Source organism: Mustela lutreola, chromosome 9 (assembly GCF_030435805.1).
Source record: "Mustela lutreola isolate mMusLut2 chromosome 9, mMusLut2.pri, whole genome shotgun sequence".
NCBI lineage: Eukaryota > Metazoa > Chordata > Mammalia > Carnivora > Mustelidae > Mustela > Mustela lutreola.
The window spans coordinates 45,156,542-45,178,207 of record NC_081298.1 but is presented as its reverse complement, the minus strand read 5'-3'; the positions used below and the strand labels follow the sequence as shown (position 1 = coordinate 45,178,207).

At 39.9% G+C, this 21,666-nt stretch overlaps 1 protein-coding gene across 4 annotated transcripts in view; it reads left to right on the top strand.

The window, feature by feature from the left end:
• Window positions 1-21,666, top strand: part of RALGAPA2 (Ral GTPase activating protein catalytic subunit alpha 2) — a 322,357-nt gene that overhangs the window by 30,433 nt on the left and 270,258 nt on the right. For all 4 annotated transcript variants that reach the window (XM_059134173.1, XM_059134172.1, XM_059134174.1 and 1 more), the window contains exon 3: window positions 639-691. In XM_059134173.1, coding sequence (XP_058990156.1) covers window positions 639-691 — 53 coding nt within the window. The remainder of the gene's footprint in view (window positions 1-638; window positions 692-21,666) is intronic.

Below are 21,666 nucleotides of genomic sequence, written 5' to 3'. Positions count from 1 at the left end.
TAAAAGGATAGTGCACATGGCCTGAAGACATGCATGGCTTTTCAAAGTTATGACTGCTCTGTGCCTCTTCACATCAAAAAAGCTAGAACTCTTGGGGCGCCTGGGTGGCTCAGTGGGTTAAGCCGCTGCCTTCGGCTCAGCTCATGATCTCAGGATCCTGGGATCGAGTCCCGCATTGGGCTCTCTGCTCAGCAGGGAGCCTGCTTCCTCCTCTCTCTCTCTGCCTGCCTCTCTGCCTACCTCTCTGCCTACTTGTGATCTCTCTCTGTCAAATAAATAAATAAAATCTTGGGAAAAAAAAAAAAAAGGTAGAACTCTTTCTTTGCTTCTGCTGTGCCTTCCCTCTTGTATGTAACTAATTGAGAAAGGAATATATTGCCTTCCACAGCTGACGGTGACTTGGAAAATGTGGAAGCTGTGTTTAAACAGCTAACGAGGAGCAGCTTTGCTTGATGTGGACTCAGGTGGTGTAGCCTGGGGGTCTGTCTACATTCCTGACACAGATTCCGTGCTACCCCCTGGTAGTTTTTTAATAAATGAGTGCATGTTGAAGCTTAAATGCTTTCAATATAACATAATTTTTAAGATTCTCAAATTTACACATTGAATGATAACTAATATTTTTTAATATATTCCAGGGAATAATAAGTCACAAAGGGAGGAGCTGGACTCCATACTCTTTCTTTTTGAAGTAAGTTTTTGTTAAATCCGTTTAGCTTTCAAGATTCTTGTTGTTTTAAAATGTGGTATTTTAACTCTTTAATTTTACTTGAGGACATAAAAAATGATGGGCATGTATTTCCTTCCTTCAGCTTTTACAAACAATGCTGCAAAGAATATTCTTGTGATTTTTAATTTCTTTTGGAAACGTGGGAGAATTTTCCTGTATGGCTACCTAAATGTGAAGTTATTAGATGTTTCGAAATGTATCTACATTTAAAATACCCATATTACCAAATGGTTTTTGAAAAGATCATATAAACTTATATGGAAATTTATGTGGAAGTTGCATATAAATTTCCCTAACCAACACTGGAGATGGTGTGTGGGTATGTGTTTGTGCGCGTGCACGCACAAACATGCGCAAACTGACATGTTGAAAACCCACTGTTTTTAATATGTGTTTTCCTGACTACTGGTGAGATTGAAATCTTCGTATGTGTCAGTGTGTCCATGTGTGATTACATATTCTTTTCAAAGTTGGAATAATATATTTACTTGTGGTTCTTGATCAGTTAAGCTTACAGTCTTTCTTGTCCACAAATTGTATTGGACAAGTGCCAGGTTACTGTTACCTGGAGAGCTCCAGTAGAACTAAATTGTAGGTTCTGAAAGTTAAGTGTTGGTTATCTAGACATTATTCATGTACTTAGGTTGGTGTGAGGTCTATTTTATGACTATAAAGGGAAGGCCTAATGTCTGTTTGTTGCAGAGCTGGCTGGAGGGAGAGGCCTGGGCAGAAGGCTCTCCATGGACTTTTTGGGTTTGTGGAATAAAACCGATACTTGAGGACCTCTGGTTGAGTACTTGGCTCATGGCTGGCTGGCACTTACTGTGTTTCCCTTTCTCTAATCCTTTAAGGGCTGTACTCCTTCCCCAGAGTAAGAGACACTGATTCACTGTATATTTTGTGGTGGTTATTTTGTTTCCTGTGGCAACCCTTCTGTGAATGAAATTTGTACAAAGGAGCTGTCTTTAACAGGAGCTTTAATTAAGCCGGTCACTTACATATGGAATTTCTAACAATCATTTGAACTATCCCATTAATTTAAATGATCTTATTTCTGTAGCAGTTGATACATTTACTAAAGAATCTATAACATAGATGCAAGTTTTGAAGCATGGTGCTTCAAGAACTAGAACTTTAGAATTTGAAGCTAATTGGGTGCTTCTCCTCCATCCTGTTCTTTTTCTCCTCTGATGGCAGTCACTCCTCTGCATTATGCCGTTACCCTTCTTTTTAAAAATGGTTTTTACCCCCAGTATTCACATCCCTAAACAATGCCTTGTGCAGTTTTGTTTGGTTTTGAGTATAATAAAAATGGCCTCACATGGTACATAATCATCTGTGGCTTGCTGTTTATATTCAGCGGTTTTCTGAGATTTATCCATGTTTTTTGAATTTAGCTCACATTCATTTATTTCATCCCCACTGCTGGGTTAAGTGAGTATGTATGATTTATTTCATTCCAACATTTTGTCTATAGATTTTTTTGTTTGTTTTCTTGGTGGACAGATAGATGGTCTGTGAATAACGACGAAGCTAGTCAGTTAGTCTGTTTTCTTATCTTTGGGCGCTGGCCTGGCCCTCCAGTACATGGGTGAATAGACAGAAGAAAGCTGGTCATCCTGCTCTGATTTAAAGAGTTCTGTTAGCGTTTCATCATTTATGGCTTCCTGATGTTTAGTTAATGAAGTTTTCTGTAAATTTTTAGTAGATATACTTGATCAGATCAAGTTTGCTTCTATTTCTAGTTTGGTAAGATTTATAAAAAGTCATACATAGGTTTTGAAGTTTCCAAACGTGTATTTTTTTCTGCATTAACTGAGATAACCTTGTATAATTCTTCATGAATATAAATGTGATAAATTATATTTCTGAATTTTGGAGGCTAGTACTTTGCATTTTTGGATCTAAGTTCACAACTGATGTTGGCCTAAATTTCCCTTCCTCACATTGTTTCTGAATGATCCTGTTTTAGAAGTTGTAGAACCTCATGTCAAACATTTCTTTTTCTATTTTATAAAATAGGTTGCATAAGATTGGAATGATCTGTTCTTAGAGCAGTTTTTAGTTTTTCCTATAAAAGCCTTCTGAAACCGGTGTGTTGTGTTTTGTTTTTAATTGGAAGGTTTTAACCACTCATTCAATTTCTTTAAGCATTTTGGAATTATTTTAGGATTGTTCAGGTTTTCTTGATTTAAATTTGATAAATTATATATTTTTCTAAGAATTTGAGGAATTGTAAGAATTTTTGATCACCAGAGTTGTGAAATTCATTGGCATGACCCTTCTTTTGAGGGTCATAATTCTTTCTGTTTTCTCTGCTCCAGATCAATCTTCAGTGTACTTGGTGTAATATGCATTAGACACAGTATTAGCAGGAGTGACAGTAAAAATACTCGTGTCAACCTTTACAGGTACCATTTTACTAGTGTCTCCTTACCACTGTAGCAGCTTTAAACACTGTTCCTCATCTGGTCATTCTTTTAAATGCCTCTTCTCTCTGGCTTCCCTTAAAACCTTTTTCTTAGTCTTTGGTGTTCTGTAGCTTTACCACAAAATGTCTAGTTGAAGATTTTTTTGTCTTGCTTGGTATCTGTGCATTTTCTGTATTTCTGGATTCAGATCCTTTATCATTTCTGTAAAATGCTCAGCTGCTGTCTTCTCAAATGTTGACTCTTTCTGTCCTTCTGCTGTACTTCCCAGGATTCTTATTTAAACCTGCATCTGTTCTCCATGCCTCTCGAGCTAGCTTTCACCCTCTTCTCCTGCCTCCTTGTGTTGCATTCTGGGGAATGTCTTCACTTCTTCCATGCAGTGCATGAAATCCTTCATTTGGGGCTCATCTGCTGCTCCACCATCCTTTGTGGTTTACATCTCAGTGATTTTTGGTCCCTGTTTTAACTTCCTTCAGTTCCATGTTCATACTTGGCCTGTTGCTTTTGATAGGCTCTTGATCCTTCTTCATTTTTTACCTCTTTTGTGTTCTTAAACATTTAACGTGTGATGTTTCTTATTCTGTATCTGATCATTCCAGTATCTAAAGTCTTCAATTTCCCTCAATATGCTGCTCTCACATGGCTTCTTTTCTTGCATGCTCTGAGATTTATTAGAACTTAGATTTAATCTCTTTTAATCCTGTGGGGTTTTTTGGAGGGTTTGTCTTTCTTTTGCCAGGAGGTTGGGCATGTTCTTGGTTTGTACCACTTTGGTTCCATTTGAGGGTCCTGATTTATTAAGGAAAGCTCAGGTTCCGTTCCTCCAACTTACCATGTGATGGGAACTGGGGTTTAGAGTGCACAGACCTCTAGAGATCCTACAGTGAAATTGACATTCGTTCTCTGGCACCCTGAATTGTTTCTCTTGAGCTTCTTGCTTGCAGATCAGGTTTTGGCTTACTTTATTTCTGCCACCTTCCTTCTTACTTCCTTTCCTACCATTTTCTAAGTCCTTTGTTAGTTTCCTGATGTCCTCTAAAGCCCAGGAATATTTTGAGAATTCCATTTGCTGTCACTAATTGCAAGTCTCACCGTGCAGCAGGAAAGCCTGTCAGCAACAGGCACTGTAGTTCTGTACCTCCCACAGAGGAGATTATAATACTCTTTCCTCGTGTCAGAACATCTAGATTAAGGAGGGAGTTATAATGGATACATTATCATCTACAGATGATTATTTGCCTATATAATAGAACAATATATATTATTCCAGACTTACTAAAAACTTTCATTTTGCATAGTAAATATGGATGAATAATGAACCAGCATTATTTTTGTTTATGCCTGTGTTCTCTTTCTGTCTCTGGCTTTAGAAGGTAGGTTATAATTTGTATGGTTCATTCTGAAAATTAAGTAACTTCATTGCTACTTTCTGTACATTGGTGCCATATAAAGCAATGGTTTATGAGGATTCAGAGGTAAATACTTACCAAGGTGTAAATAATTGGCAAAGGCTTCCTTTACAAGAAGTAGAATTATTAAGACATGTTAAATCCCAGAAGGGATATCATGTAAAGATAGCCTGTAAATATAAAGTGGATCGGAAGAAATCAGAGCGATGAGAGAGTTTGGAAGGAGCATGTGCAGGGAGACCTGCTACTGGTCCCTGTAAGTCAGGGGTGATCCGGAAGGGAAGCCTTGTTAAAGGAGGCAGTAGTATTTAGATGTAATGAGCTATTGGAGACCTCACGGTGCTCTGGTAAAGCAAGTGGCATGCAGTCAAGGCTGCCAACCCAGCTGAATTTGCGGCTTCAGGCAGGGCGCAAGCAGGCCTTTCTGCCTGCCTTTATCTCCAGCAGGATCCTTTCCTCCTTGAAGTTGATCTCTGGACACCTTTGCCTGTGGCTACATTATCTGTGCATCACTTTGAGTTTCTGTGGTTGCTGCATCATGGGAATGTTAGTCACTTTTTTTTTTTTTACTGAGGTTCACTTATTAATTTTACTCTTCTCTTAAAAATATATTTCATCTCTCATTGCCATGTATTTCAAATGGTAGTGGGTAAGACCCACTATGTGGGGGTGTGAGACCCCATAAAATGAATTTACACTGCCATCTTGACCACAATGGAAGTGTTGTGCATAGCTGCCCTGTGTCCTCCTTTCCTTCTGAAGTGCATTCTCCCATCCCAGTTTTTATCAATGGAAGACCAAGGTCTTTGTTGTTGTAGGTGACTTGTCCAAGATTGCACAGCTTTCAAGATTTAACCTCTGGTCTGATTATAGGACCCATTTCCTTAACTCAGTGCCATGTGGCCTACCATGTAGGAATCTTAATGCTCTCCTGCTTTCAAAGCTGTACTCCACAGGCCACGTCTACCAGTACGTATCTATTCTTGTCTAGTTCACTCATTTATTACGCACATTTACTGGATGTCAGCTACGTGTTTCAGGCCCTTTCTAGGTGCTGGAGATAGGGTGGTGGGCAAGTCAGACACAAGCCCCTGCCCTCATTGAGCATGTTCCATTTCCTACTACTGGAAGCATCCAGCCGTAATAGTGGACTTATGCCAGAAGTCTGGCAATCACCTGAGTTCCAGAAAATTCTGAATGGCTCTTTGTAGAAGGGATACTTTGGTGGCAGCCCTGGAGGTAGCTCCCTGCACAGGAGAAAAGGAGGGCTGGTGTAGAAATGCCTGGTGAATAGGCTTCAAGGTCAAATAACTTTGAGAACCCTCTGTAGTCAGTAGTTAAGAGGTTGTTTTAATGGTATATCGGATTTGTTTTCAGCAGGTATGGTAAGACAGGAACACAGACATGAAAATGGTTGCCATGAAGGGAGAGAGGTTTATTGTACTCTCAGGAGTACCGTAGAAACAGGAGGCATGGCCTGCCAGCAGGGCTATGAAGAGAGAGCCAGAGAGCACACAGAGAGCAGGTGGAGAGGGGGGAATTGAAGGTGAGCATCTTTGTTTTGGTTTTTGAAGGAAGGAATGGGCAAGGCAAGGTAAGCAAGCTAAGCAGATTTAGGATTGGGTAGTTTGAATAAGTTTAGCAGGCTCTGGTTTGTAAAGGGGGCCCCTAGTGGTCTAGTTCCTTGTCCCCAGGTGATTTAAGCAAGAGGATAGTGTCCCAAATTTGAGAGCCCATAAAAGGAAGTGGTTGCAGAAATGGGATTTTGGATTGGTTGGTTTGACTGTCAAAGGCATATTGGCCAACTTGGCAAATCCTGGGAGGGGCAGTCCCTCTGAGATCAGCAAGGTCCCAGATGTCAGGGCATCAAGACTACAGAAAATGAGAGCATGTAGTTAATACAGAGATGTTGTTTCAAGCTGCCTGCCTTGTTATATATGCCATTTCCCTTTGGTACAGAAATGCAGTCATTGGAGTTACTCATTTATGGTTAAGAAAATTCTAGAATTTGATAGCAAGGCCTTTTCTTTCTCCCACCCTCACCCAACTATAATATACATTGACAGGAGAGGTTTAATTTCAAGGCTTCCACGTGTTCTGATCTCACAATGCTACTTATTTATCTGTTTTTCAAAGATCACAGAGTTGACATCGCAGATATATGGGATATTTGACTTCTAGATTCCTTAGGTGTAGATTTATCCAAATTACCTCACCAGATAAAGTAAGTCCCGTTTTTTCCTTCCTAGAGACCTGCATGGGTTCTTTGTAGGTTCTTACAGTGTGGCCGGAGCTGGGCTAATAGTCTGAGCCCCTGAGGGGCCCCACATGTTTTCTTTCACATGTTGCTGAGGGTGTTGTTCTGTGGAAGTGCTCTCTCACACATAGACTGCTTTGCTTACTGCCCCTTCACCTCTTGTTGCAGAGTTTGAGTCTTGCCTCTTGGTTTATGTAATTCTCTTTTCGGAGCCTGCCCTTTGCTCTCCTCATCCACTTGCTTTCCAGCTCTGTTCAGACCCACTGATTTCTTCTGGCAAGTCCAGCTAGAGGTGCCCATTTTTTCCTGTGGACTTGTATGATACACTCCCGTGTGACCATTTCATTATTGCTGGATGTTCTCAGTTTTCCCTGAAGGTGGCTGTGCCTTAGCTTCCTAATGAAACTGTAAAGTTTCTGAGGCCAGAAACCGCTAGGTATACTCCTTTGTAGTCCTCACAGTGATTTGCACCTGCTTCTATTTATTGCTGGATTAAAGCCTCTTAAATTCTCATCTTATTTCCAGTGGGGTTATTTGTTATTTTTATTTCAAAAACATTTCCCTTCCTCACCGAAAACTCTCTGGATAAAGGAAATAGGAAGAAGGTAGCTTTAGATCATATGTTGATTCTGCTGAGCTGTGAGACCTTGAGGTGAGTACATACCCTTTCTTTATCTTGGCTTCCATGTGTTTAAGGTGGAAGGATTGGGACTGGCTAGCCCTGAGGTCTCTTGCAGCTTTACCATCCCGTGATGCTACAAATCAGGAGTTCACAGGCAAGTCTTTTAGCATGAAATTTCATTTCATGCTTCTGTTTAGTTTTCCATATAAGATCAACTTGATTCTGACTAGCCTTTGCAGATCTAAAATTCTCGGTTGCTTTTTCTCTAGGGCAGTTCTGTTCAGTAGAACTTTCTGAAGATGTTAATGTTCTCTGTCGGTGCTATCCAATTAAATAAGCATTAGCCACATGTGCTGTTCAGTGCTCAAAATATGACTGCTGTGACTGAAGTTTTAATTTTAAGTCATTTCATTTGATTTAAATTTTAAAATTAAATTGCCTCATGTGCGTAGTGGCTACTGATTGGACAGAGAAGCTTGATAGTCTATCAACAGAGCTTGTTACCTCATAAGTAAGACTTACTTATCTTTGTGAAAAACTTGGTTAAATCATCAGCACATTTGTGTTCTTGTACAGCAGGGAACTTACGGCTCAGGGTTTTACTGACACAGTTTCCCTGGGCTTCTTCAGGCTTTGTTACCCCAGTGCCCTTGGCTGGAGGGAAGCATGGTTCCAAAATGGCCTAATGCAAAAATAAAAAATGTGGAAAAGCCACACACAAATCTGTTCTACTCATCTCATGCTTGTCTTAGGATGAAAAGAATATATAATGACCAAATGAAGCAGTACTTCATGTCTCCATCACACTCCCATCTTCCCTGCACTCAGTCCCCTCACCCAAAGAGAAAGAAAACACTTCGAATGTCATTTCAGGAAGAGGTATGCTGTGTCTCTTCCTCCCTGTCTTAGGTGGGGGAGATGCAGGTCGGAGAGGCATGGGTGGTAGGGGCAGACCACAGCAGGTGAGTGCCGATGACCTGTGGGCTTCTTCAAGGGCACACAGAGGAAGGGGAGTAGGCTATGGTCACTAGTGTTTGTTACTTCTTTACTATTGAAGATGAAGTTTGGTTGTTTGAAATTTACCGTAGGCATCCTACCTACCATCTCCCTTCCCTGTCTGTGGTATGGAGGTAATGCTGGAGTGGAGGCAGTTCTCGTGCCTATGGAGTCTTGCTGGGTGCAGTTAGTTTGGGAATCCCAGCTGAATGGCAGTGGTTCTAGGGCTGCAGTGGAAACTGTCTTATTTGAATGGAATTCAACACTGGTTCTCTTGTTCTTTATGGTTCCAAGTGAGCTTATAGAGATAGTGGATTTAACCTCTAATTCTTTTTTTTTTTTTTTTTTTAAGATTTTATTTATTTATTTGTCAGAGAGAAAGCGCGAGTGAGAGCGAGCACAGGCAGACAGAGTGGCAGGCAGAGTTAGAGGGAGAAGCAGGCTCCCTGCGGAGCAAGGAGTCCGATGTGGAACTCGATCCCAGGACGCTGGGATCATGACCTGAGCCGAAGGCAGCTGCTTAACCAACTGAGCCACCCAGGCGTCCCTAACCTCTAATTCTTTAGCTCAAAGTAGGAGGAAAGGATTTTTACTAGCTTTTCTGATACTAAGAACACAACCGGACCCAGTGCCATGCCCAGAGTTGTGCAAAAGAAGGTGAAATGAATGGCTGGTTTTCACTCTCTGTATAGTTACTTTGTGTTTGCTATCAGTAATTGGACTTTTGATATTTTTTCCAGTATAGATGGGGAGCATTTATAACTTTTCACCCTTAATAGCATCACCATACCTCAGATATTAATAAGAGAGAAACATTTCCTGAAGAAAAACTAGAATTATGAATATAGTAGGAATACAGATAATTCTCAGATGTTTGTCCCCCCCCCCCCATTTTCCTCCCACTTCATTTTTCTTCCCCCACCTTCTTTGTCCTTCTGTTGGTGGAACTGCGTATCTTTTCAAACTCTTTGCAGATGAAAATGAGTCTGAAACCCATGCAAGCATTCAGTGGAATAGCTTGGGCAGAATAATAGACTAGCACATTGAGGGCAGGTATCCAGCAGGATGAAGTCACAATCCTTTTCCTTTCTTTATGTAATGGCTAACACTTTTTTTTTTTTGGAGCAAAACTACATAGCAAGAGAGCAGAATTGTGGTTTTGCAATTACCTGGTTTCTACGCACCTGCTGTCCTTTGCTGTATTTGTCAGGACTTCTTTCAGACGGTCCAGTGTGTAAACATACTTCCACGCTACTCCCTCCTTTTCATGCCGAGTGAAGGACTTCCTTCCACCAACCTCTCATGTTGTTACTGCTTTTTAATCTTTTTTTTCCACAAGGACCACTTTACTGTTATTGAGTGGAGGAGGGATAAGAACAAACAAAATGAACAAGAAAAACAGATTCTTCTTAAATCCTTGGAATTTAAGCTCTTATTGAGGATATCATGTACTTGGATGCTTCCATGGATTTTTTTTTTTTCTTTTCAAAGAATGATGCTAACCTTGAATGCAGCTCCTAGGTCACTGCAATAATTCCGAATGACTGATTTAAATTGGAAAAAACAAACAAACAAACAAACAAGCAAACAAATCTAGTTCACATTCCCTGGAGAACAGTTTTAAAAGAACTGAGCCAGTAGAGACACCCAGCTTCAATCCCTAAAGCTGTCCTGAATTCCAGGTGGTGAGCAAAATCAGTGCCACTGTTTATTCCGAACAGAATGTTAGGTCACTTTTTTGTGACATCAGAGGTATATTTTAATGTGTTATCTGCATTTTATATGATAAGAGAGGTATGTATGGAATTGTTCTGGCTTCACAGCATTAGTCATACTTGTTTATAGTATTGTCGATCGAGCCCTTGGTTGGGAAGAACTCCAGGTGACAGCAGTGTTGTTATGGTGTAGTGTGATCTGCTCCATGATAAATCTTGAGGCCCCTGTGCAGGGATCTTAGTAGAGGCCCAGATGGCCTATCGTGCCCTTTCCTCATTTGTTTGCAATGTTCCGGGCTGTAGGGAGTTAGCTCAGAAATCACTTCTCCGTTCTGTGCTCTATAATGGATACTGGGATAATAATCAAACATAGGGCCTAGGCCTTTCATTTCTACAGCCTATGGTTATAATGGTGTCTGCTTTGAATCATGAAATGTTTATGATATGCAAATGAGAAGATGGAAACAAAATATCAACATCCAGTCCTTTCTAGGGATCCTTGGAATGCATTGCTTGAGGTTAAAATTTTATTATCTGACTATTGCATTTTAATAATTTGAATTAAACTACAAGTGTCTAAGTTGAAAGAAGCCATTTTCAATGGATGTTTTAACTTCTAAATTTACTATTTAAGAGTACAATTTTCTTTATGCCTTGCATCTTCTGGTGAGAAACTTGGGATTGACCCAACAGGATATACTGAATTATTCAATTCACCTTGGGGGAAGGGAAACTGGAGACATGTTTGTGGAAGTCTGAAATTACATTCTGGTGATTATCTGTTGTGGCCCAGATGCCCTGAGCTTCCTGGCACTCTGGCCTCTCTCACGCAGTGTGCTGCCTGACTCATTGGTAACTGACACTCTCTGAACGGGCCCTCTGGAAGGCAGCACTAGCAAATGCTTCCAAGAACCCTTAAACGGCAGCTAGTAGAGATGGCATCAGGACTAAATATATGGAAAATTCACAGTAGCATGTTGTATTTATTGTTAGAAGAGCAAGAGAGTTGTAAAGAGCTTTTTCTGTCTCTTTAAATTGATTTGTATTAGTGTGTTCACACAATTTGGATGAGTTGGTTTCTTTTCTTTAATTTTTTAACTTTTTAAAAAAAAATTTGAATTTCTTTTCAGTGTACCAGAATTCATTGTTTATGTACCATATCCAGTGTCCCATGCAATACATGCCCTCCATAATACCCACCACTGGGCTCACCCAACCTCCTACTCCCCACCCCTTCAAAACCCTCAGATTGTTTTTCAGAGTCCACAGTCTCTCATGCTTCATCTCCCCCTCAATTTTCCCTAACTCCCTTCTCTCCATCTCCCCATGTCCTTCGTGTTATTTCTTATGCTCCACAAATAAATAAAACCATACGATAATTGACTCTCTCTGCTTGACTTATTTCACTCAGCATAATCTCTTCCAGTTTCTTTTTTTTGTAAATTCAGGACAGAGTTGTACCAAGGTATGCTGTAAATTTTCTCTGGCTTGTTTTGTTTGGATGTGTAGTGTGGTGTCTATTTCAGTGACACCTAGTGTTTGATGTGCTTGTGACACAGGCCAGGTTGGAAGGAGAGTCTGCGTGAGGTGCACCAGCTGTTCTTGCAGACCTTGGGCATTCGCTGAGTGAACATGGCCAAGTGGCCTGTCCTGAGTCGATTGCAGGTCTGTGACACTTTTTCTTCTTTTTAAAGTAGTTCATTTATAAATTTGAGAGGGGGGGGGGGATAATCTGGATTGTTGCTCATTAAAAATAATGTACTGCAATTTGATTTTTGTTAAAAAGATATTAGACTTTTGCATGATATCAAATTGAAAAAAAATAACCTCTTATAGTCAGTCTATCAAGGGCTTACAGTACTATGTTTTTGGATATTAGATCTTTAGTATAATGAAAATGGTATCCTATCTTTATCTGTCTGTTTTGATCGGTATTGGTAGTACTTTCTCCACTCCATGGTTCTGTACATCTCATGCTGGTGCTCTTGAAAACCCTCTTTTTCCCACTGCCTCAGCCTTTGTTCAGTCTTCCCTCCTACTGGAGTATCCTGTTAACTAACTATCTTTTGTTCTTTGATCTTCTGCCTCTTCTTTCTCCCTCCCCACCTGGAATGCTCTTTGTAGAATGTAACTCTTATTCCTTTGGCCTTTATGATGAGGACTAAACTCCCTGCCAAGATGTTCAAGGCCTTTCCTGATCTGGTCTCTGCCTGCCGTTCCATCCCTTGTCACCCACCTTACTTTTGCTCCTACTGGCAACAAAGCAGCAGGGTTTTTTGTTTTTGTTTTTTTCTTGCTAACTGCTTCGTCTGCCTAAAATGTCCTTTGCTGCCTGGCTTACTTCTTTGTATTTTTCAGGATTCAGTTCAAAGGTGATCTTCCTTTGGAAGTGTGCCTTGTCTGTACTCACTTCCTTGTGCCTATACTGACATCCCTGCTGCTCTTGCCTTTCCCCTTCAGGCTGTCATTTTTAGAGCAGGAACAGGGTACTATGTTGCTTTATCTCTGATCCCTCCTATGGTACCTGGCACAAAAGAGGCACTTAAGAATATTTATTAATGAGTCAAATAAACAGTTGATTTAGAGGAAATTTGTTTTAATTACCTACACTACTACCAATTCAAATCCCCATCTATAGCTTAGTGATTTGTTGTACTCAGAGAGGGTTTGCTGTCATCAAATTTGCTTTTCTTTTCTTTGATATTGATTTCTTCCTTAAAAATCAACCTTTTAGGGTTCCTGGGTGGCTCAGTGGGTTAAAGCCTCTGCCTTCAGGTCATGATCTCAGGGTTCTGGGATTGAGCTCTACATCTGGCTCTCTGCTCAGCAGGGAGCCTGCTTCTGCCCCCTCTCTGTGCCTGCCTCTCTGCCTACTTGTGATCTCTCTCTCTGTCAAATAAATAAAGAAAAAATCTTTAAAAAAATCAACGTTTTATAAGCTTTTTCAGTTTAAACTTATTTTATGTATTTCATTCTGGTGTTACAGAAAATTAAACTCTACAGATTTTTCTCTTTTTTAGCTTTGGCCAATTTTTGTTCTACAGCATTCACATTGTTGATCATTTTTAGTCTGTAATTAGAAGTTTGTTTTATTATTTTTTTTACTTGATTGTTGCTCACAAGAATGTTTTAAAGTCCTTCATGTACTTCCATTGTTTTTTAGTTTAAACTCTCAAAGGTGGACATGAAGTGTATTGAGTTTACTCATGATTTGTGCACCTCCTACTTTGTGGGTTTCTTCCCATGGCTTAGAAAAATAACTTTTGGTATATTTTCATGAGTGCTAGAATCTACCAAGTGAAATCTTGTTTCTCCACATATATATTAAGCTACTGTTAATTGTATTCAAAGATGCTATATTGCAATGTATGCCCTCTTTTATCTGTCAAGGATAGAGTGCATTAAAGTATTCTATGATAAATGTTTTTCCCCTCAGTTAACTGCATTTCTTTTATTTTTGTGTACTTTTTTGTTTTATTTTCATCCTGTGTTATTGGCTGCCTAAATGTTTGTCTTATCACTATATTGTGAATTACACTTTTAATCTAATTGAAATATTCCCTTTGTCCCTCTTAACGCCTTTTCACTTGATATTGATACTACTTTGCTGTGTGTTTGTGCCAATGCATGCCTGATATGTCATATTCTGTACTTTATTGTTAATCTTTCTGTATTTGAAAGACATTTCTGACTGACCTGTTCTCTGGTGGAGGAACTTAACCTGTTCGTGTATATGATTTTTTGTGTGTGATAATCAATATTCTTGGTTTTTCTTCTACTTTTGTTTTTTGGGGGAGAAGTCACTTTCACTTTATGGAATATACTTTGTGATTTGGAAAATATACTTTCTGTTTTCTATCATTCCAATAATTATCTTTATTAATATTTTTAGACCGCAAATTTATTTATTTATTTTTAATTTAAATTTGACTAGTCAACATATAGTACATCATTAGGTTTTTTTTTTTTTTTTTTTAAGATTTTATTTATTTATTTGACAGACAGAGATCACAGTAGGCAGAGAGGAGGCAGAGAGAGAGGGGAAGCAGTTTCCCTGCTGAGCAGAGAGCCTGATGCCAGGCTCGATCCCAGGACCCTGAAATCATGACCCAAGCCTAAGGCAGAGGCTTAACCCACTGAGGCACCCAGGTGCCCCACATCATTATTTTTTGATGTAGTGTTCAGTCATTCATTAGTTGCATATAATACCCAGTGTTCATGGTATCATGTGCCCTCCTCAATGCCCATCACCCAATTACCCCATCCCCTTATCACCATCCCTTTCCATAACCCTCAGTTTGTTTCCCAGCGTTAAGAGTATCTCATGGTTTGTCTTCTTCTCTGATTTCTTCCCATTCAGTTTTTTCTCCATTCCCCTATGATTCTCTGTACTATTAATAATTATCTTTAAATTAGCAAAATACCATTCAAATCTTTTTCTTCTAATTATTCATATCAAGAGTAAAGCAGTACTTGATGATAACCCCATCCTTTTACTTTCATCCCATATATTTTTTGTACTTCTCACTACTCAGCTATTTTAAGTATTTTATATCTAGGTTGTTTTATTATAATATTTTTAGAATGTTATTTCTCTTAGGTTAATCATTTTGAGGATCTACTGTAGTTTTTATAATCATATTAACTCCTATTCTATAAATATAGCTCACTTTTACAGTGTTTATACCCTGCAGCTTTGGTTTTGGATTAACTAATCTCTGTATTTGCTGGTATATAAATTTGCTTCATATGTTGAGGAAGGCAGATATGTGGCTGGTATAACTCCAGCTCTAGAATATCTTTATTTTAGCTTCAGACAAATACATCAGACTATATACTTTCTGAATCATAATCTTTTTTTTTTTCTTAAAATTCTGAATTTTGTTTGCTTTTTAAACAGCTATAGTTTACGCTAGCTATCTTTATGATGTACTGGATTCTTACATAAGCACCTAGTCTACTTTGGAACTTCTCTTCTCCATATAGGTGGTATTCTGTTGCCCATTCTACTTGGCTTGGCCTACAGTGAGCCATTGACCACACTGTCTTCTGGAGCTTAATGTTGCAGAGAAGACGACTATGAGCTTGATTTTTGTTCCTTCATAGATATTCTGCTTTTGTAGATTTGTGTAGGATTTTTAGTTAGACATAGAATGTACAACGTTAGACATGCTCTCTCTAGATATTTATCTCCATTCAACCTATTTAGTTCCAGGGAGGTCTTTGATGCACAGGGTTACAGTAGAGGACTCTGTAGGACTCTAGATTCATGCTTTCCATTTTTCATCTCCATGTAACATTTTCTGCTTTCAGCATGTGACTTATTTATGTGTCACCATTTTCTTTATTTTCTTAGATCGTAAAAAAGATTCAGTGTCTTCTTGGATCTTTTAAGAGCATGGCTCAGAAATTCTAAAAAAAAATTACCCTTTTTCAGCAAATCTCTTTCAGAAAGTGGAATCTCCATTTTTGTCTAGGACGGTCCCCTCCTTTGCTATGTTCTGCTTTCATGCGAGGAGCACTAACCCCCCACCCCTCATGACCCCTTGCAATTTCGTGTGTGCTTTAAGCAGTACTTTCTCTGTGTGGTTTTGTTGTAAATGGGATCCTTCACCCCTGCTAAATTTTAATTGCTTAATGTGGTTTTCAACATTTTAGTATTGGTTGATTTCTACAATATAAGAGGGAGAAATTAGATGTCCATCCATTTTTATTACGTTCCGTATTTCCTTTAGATGTCTTTGTCTTATATTTTAGTCTCTCTTTTGAAATATTTTCATTTATTCACTTTTACCTTAAACAAGAAAAGTATTGCCTCTCAAGTGATGATCCTAATCAAGCATTAAGGTTTTCTGTAATGTTTGGAAGCACAATTCCACACTCAGTTATCTTTATCATGTACCTACTTGCCAGTTTCTGTGTTTCCACCACGTTAGAGTGTGGGCGCCTTCCTTCAAATGAGGCATTACCCGTGTGTCTACCTATAAATGTGAACTAAGAATCCTATTGTCTTGCTCTTCTTCATTTCTTACTCATTCCTCTCTTTGTGCATGAAGTGTTTGTTAGGAAACATGATGTGCCAGGCAATGTTCTTGAGACTGGGGATACAAGATAGCTAACAGAGGGTTCCTTCTCTCAAGAAATCCAGCACCTAGCAGTGGGGTAGGCCCTGTGTCCCTCTAGCTGAGAGAAGCATGCTGGGGAGGAGTGTGGTGAGAGGTATGGTTGAAGTGGGCCCTTCTGAAGAGGTAATGGTTAAGTTGGGTCTTAAAGACTGGAGAGGAAAGCTGTGCTTTCCTTGCTCAGGAATGGCATGGCTAGTGATCAGATAGATAATGTACTGTTCTGGATGGGATTGCCATATATGAAGAGAAGTATACCCTTTTTAGCTAAAAATGTAGTCATCTTCTACTTAACATGATGCAGTTCCTTCTGTTAGCTCATTTCTCTGAAATTTTAGGTTCTCAAGTAAGTGTTGACACTTACTTCAATGCAGTGTTCAATGCAGGTATTTTGTCCACACTGGATGGTTAAGTCATTGTTAGTAAGAGATGCCTGGCTAGGCTCATGACTGCCGAAGAACAAGGTGCCCTCTCTCTCTGTCTTCCTGGAAGCATCCATGCTTCCAGCCTCCTCCTCCCATGAATTTCTTTGAAACCAGACTGTCCTTGTGGCCCAGGGTCTCCTAGCATTCCCTTTAAACCCACTGCCCAGTTGTCAGAATGTTTCTGACCTTTTATTACTCAAAAGTCAAGTAACTATGACCTTTACTGTTCTTTTAAACCAAACTCCCTATTTTTTCCCTAGTCAGCACTTCCTTTACCTCACACCCTGTGTCATGTAGCTAGTTTCAGGGAAAGTTGCATCCTGTGTTCCCTGCTTCTGGACAGAACACGTTTCGTTGGCCATTGTTTTGCTAGATCACCTCACATGAGTTAGGATGGGATCTTGTCCTCATTCTTCGTCCTTCCTTTATAAGTGAAATTGAAATCAAGTGTGAATCAACTGGGATATGTTGCGATCATCTGGTAATAATGTGGGGAAAAAAGGTTTCTCACATGAATTAAACAAAAATCAGCAGTTTTAAAGTACACTGAGGCATCTTGTATAAATTGCAGCTTGCATTTCGCAGTATTCCTGGTCATGCAGTAGGTTCTGAAGAAAAAAGCACTATAGATAATCAGTTAAAAGAATGACAGATTCCCTGATGTGCCAATCAGTAGTAATACCTAATTTTGATTTCAAGTGTGCTATAATGGATTACTGTATAGATGGAGCTGAGCACTGAGCATTCAAGGGAGCCACCTGTTTCTCAGGAAAGTAATATTTATTCACAATGTGTGACTTTCTTGAAAAATTTTTTAAATTTTACTCTCCAGTGAAAGTACAAACAAGATGTCAATTGCTTATGTTGCATTCCTAGTAGTGTAGCTTAGAATATCAGCTGCAGTAGAAATGCCATAATGTATTTGCCTCAGCAAAGGTAGGCTTCATGTGGGGCTTTCTGAGGGACACACTTAACATTTTGACACAGATAGTCATATGGGACTTTACTTTTCTTGACTTCAGAGACCTTAATGCATACACAATGGTCCTTGCAATATTTGACACAAAAAGAAGCAATAGCGAGGAGGACGTTTCAATGTTGTATAAGTTTCTGTCAATTTGGGAATGCTTTTAGCAGTTCAGACTTTGTGTATGGTATTTTATAGACAAACCTTATTGAGTTTGTTTTTGCATGTCTTTAAAGTCCATCCATTTTATAAACCTGAAAACTTTTATCCAGAAGTGGTGATGATGATAGGCCTGACCTCAGAACAAGTTGGAGACTCCTAGTGGCTACTGACAGCATCCACATGTCTAAATACAGGTCATCTTGCTATGTTCCTTAGCTTTCTTTATATTAAAAAGACATTTTTCTCTGTTGCACATTAAGAAAATAAACCCAAGTCAAGGAGACAGAGAAATATTTTGGAAAGCTGAAAAACATGATTCAGTGCCACATTCGTTTCCTGACTAAAGTTAAAGTCTGAAGAACAGTCAGCATGGCAAACATTCATCTAGTCCATATAACATCTCCTCTGGATGGGTGGAGTAATTCTCTCAGCATCTTCTGTATGATGTTTTAAAATCCAATGGCAGGATGGTATCAAAAGTTGATCCCGGAATGCAGCTGGGGTGCCCGGTGCCCTTGGTGGAGAATGCATGAGAAAGGATATGAGTCAGTGCTGTGCCATTTGCTCAGGAAGAGTGGACTCCAAGGCAGAAAAAGGACTGGAAGGATTTACCGGGTCTAGGCTTTCATCAACGTGAGGCAGCAGCCCATTTACAAGAAACAATACCAGCAGAGATCGTGTCCCTGGAGTAGGGTGCATTGCTCTTAGAAGCACTCAGCCTCTTAATGTGATGAAACTATATAGTCATTGGAAGATGATTGTGGCAGAGAGATGTGCTGCTCACATTGCCCTGCAAGAAAAATTTGCTACCGGTCTGCAAGGAGCAGGGTTAGCTGGCAACCCAAGGTTGTCAATGTCTTCAGCTCTCCAGCCATAGTCAGCTCTTCTCATCCCCAGCCAGTGACTGAGCAAGGTGGTGGTATGAGGACCTAGCCATTTTCAGGCCGAACAGACCCCTCTAATGTGCTGTCTTTGCTCTGGAGCTTCGCTAAGCTGGCAGAGACTTTCAGCTCTGTAGGATGGTCTGAGGCTCCCTGCCCACCCCCGTTTCCTCATTTCCCTCCCACAGATGTTCTGTTCCAGTAAACGAGGAAGTCCCTAATCCCACCACAGTATCCATCCCCTGAGAACTCAGCCTGCAGTGATCATTGTTCATCTGTCATCAGACACACCGAATTAGCCTCTGTAATCAATTTTTCAGTGAAGGGAAGTATGAGTTAGAACCATAAAACAGATGTGAATGGAGGCCATCTCTTTTTCTTCAGTCTGGAAATCTCCTAGGTCATCTCCAGGCCATGCTTTTTCTGGAAAATCAACTCTAGAGTTGTTCATTTGGTTAGCAGCAGCCTGACTGCTGAGACCCTGTTTCATGTTCTCAGGTCCAGAGTTGTCAATTTTCTCTTTGCTTGCGATGTTTTCCACAATCTGTAGACAGCACAGTGGGTCCTGTACTCCTGTCTGTGTCCTTGTCTGCAGCTCATGAGCATGTTGAGGTGTCCATTCTGTTGGTAGGACAGTGCTTGCATGGGTTCTTGTTAAAATACTCCATAGATGACAGACTTTTACTTCTGACTCCCTTTTACTGTATGAAACTTAAAACACAACCTGGTTTTTGCCCTTAACTACCTTTTGTGTATTACTCATCTAATATATATTGCAAGGGAAGACTTACTTGATTTTTTCCTTCAAGGAGCCATTTACTTGCCTCTGCACAATTTATAGATCGATCTATCCTGCCTGGTGTTTGACAGCTGGCTGACAAAGGTTATGGGTTCTTCAGGCAACAGCTAATGTTGAGTTTACTTGATTTAATACTGAAGTTGCTTTTCTTATATTTTCATTTGCATGCTTTCTTGTATTTTCCAGCATCTTTTAACTTTTTCTAAGTAGTTGTACATACAGTCATAAGTATTTTTAATCTCTTAAGACAAACATGCAAAACACCTGGCACATTGAAAACTTCTTTGACCTGTGCATGCCTGTCTCCAACTTCTGCTCTTCCTTCTTCATCCTTTTTTTTTTTTTTTTTTTTTTTTGGAAGATTTATTTATTTATTTGAGAGAGAGAGAGAGAACATACACAAACACAGGAATCAGTAGACGGAGAGGGAGAAGGAGACTCCCTACTGAGGAAGGAGCTTGACTCTGGGCTGGATCCCAGAACCCTGGTCTAATGACCCAAGCCAAAGGCAGATGCTTAACCAGCTGAGTCACCCAAGTGCCCCTTTCTACTTCATCCTTATTGTCTTCGGAGAACTTCAGTGCACCAATATCCTCATTTCATTTCCTTGTAAGCCCTCTCAGAGGGATCTTATACACACACATCTTCCGCAGCTACCTATATTCTGTTACCCTCCAAATCCTGCTTCTGCCCTCCAGGGCCATGTATCAAATTGGATAGAATATCTCGTTGAATAAGTCCATTGACATTTTCAGTTCCAGAATGTCCAGAATCGAACTTGACATGCTTCAGTTCTGGGATTTCTTCTGGATTTGATATCTTAGATAGAAGTGTGGCTGAGCCACTGGGAAATCTGCTGAGCCACTGGGAAATCATTCCTGAGTCCTCCATTCACCACAAGGACTCTAATCACGGTCTTGACAGGTTTACCTCCTGAATATCACTCTTACGTGCTTCTCTTTATTTTGCTGACCTTTGTCCAGGCCACTTCATTCCTTATCTGAAATGCTACCATTGTCTTCCTTGATATCTCTTGCCTCTCCTCTCAGACATCTTAATTTCCTCTCTAGCTGGAACCCATTCAGTGACTGCACAGTGCTCCCTGAGATCATGGCCTCTCCTGCCTCTCCAGGCCCTTTTCCTCCCCTCCTCACCTACCTGCCAGCCAAGTGGGCTCTCTTGCTGCTGCTGTTCCTTTCAGATACCAGGCTGTCTTTGCCTCTTGGCCTTCACACATGCTCTTCCTTTTGTTCCTGTTCTCCACTAGACTAATTTAATTAATTCTATAAGTCTCCACTCAGGAGTCCTTTTTTCCTGGAACCATTCTGTGAAGCTTCTTCTGAGATTAGATGCTTTCCCTGCCCCTCCACAGCTCCTCAGGGAAACTTTTTTTTTTTTTTTTTAATTTGACAGAGATCACAAGTAGGCAGAGAGAGAGAGAAAGAGAGAGAGGAGGAAGCAAACTCCCCACCAAGCAGAGAGCCCGATGTTGGGGCTCAATCCCAGGACCCTGGGATCATAACCCAAGCCAAAGGCAGAGGCTTTAACCCACTGAGCCTCTCAGGTACCCCTCCTCAGGGTAACTTCTCTCAGGCTTTTATTTCCTCTGGAATGGTATTTTCTTCATCCTCTCTCTTGCCCACTAAACATGAAATCTTTATAAGGAAGAATGAAGTAGTTTGTGAACATTTACTTTATTTCTGCATTGCAGATGCCAAGCTTGGTATCAAATGTGTAGGTATTTTTCAGTAAATGGGGTTTGATGTGCATGTGCCCATTGTGTGTTTATAAGTGCGTTTGAGTGTGTGTCAGCATGAACACGTAGTCAAACAAGATATAAGATACCTGTAGAGTTATGGGCTACGAGATACGGAGCCGACATGTTCTAGAGGAAGTCTGAAGTGGAAATGTAGGGTAGAACTCCTGTGAGTGATTCTCAGCCTGTGATCAGGTACATACTGTTTTTCATATATATAATCAGAAATAGTCTTCAGTGTAGTCTGTGTAGAATTTTCATCCGTGTAGATGTGTGGTGTAAAGAATTTATAACAAAGACTGTAACTAAATGCATTTATATTTTCTTACGTTTGTCAAATCTTGAAAAATTAGTTCTTTTTAATTATACAGCTTTTATTTTTTTGTTTAGATT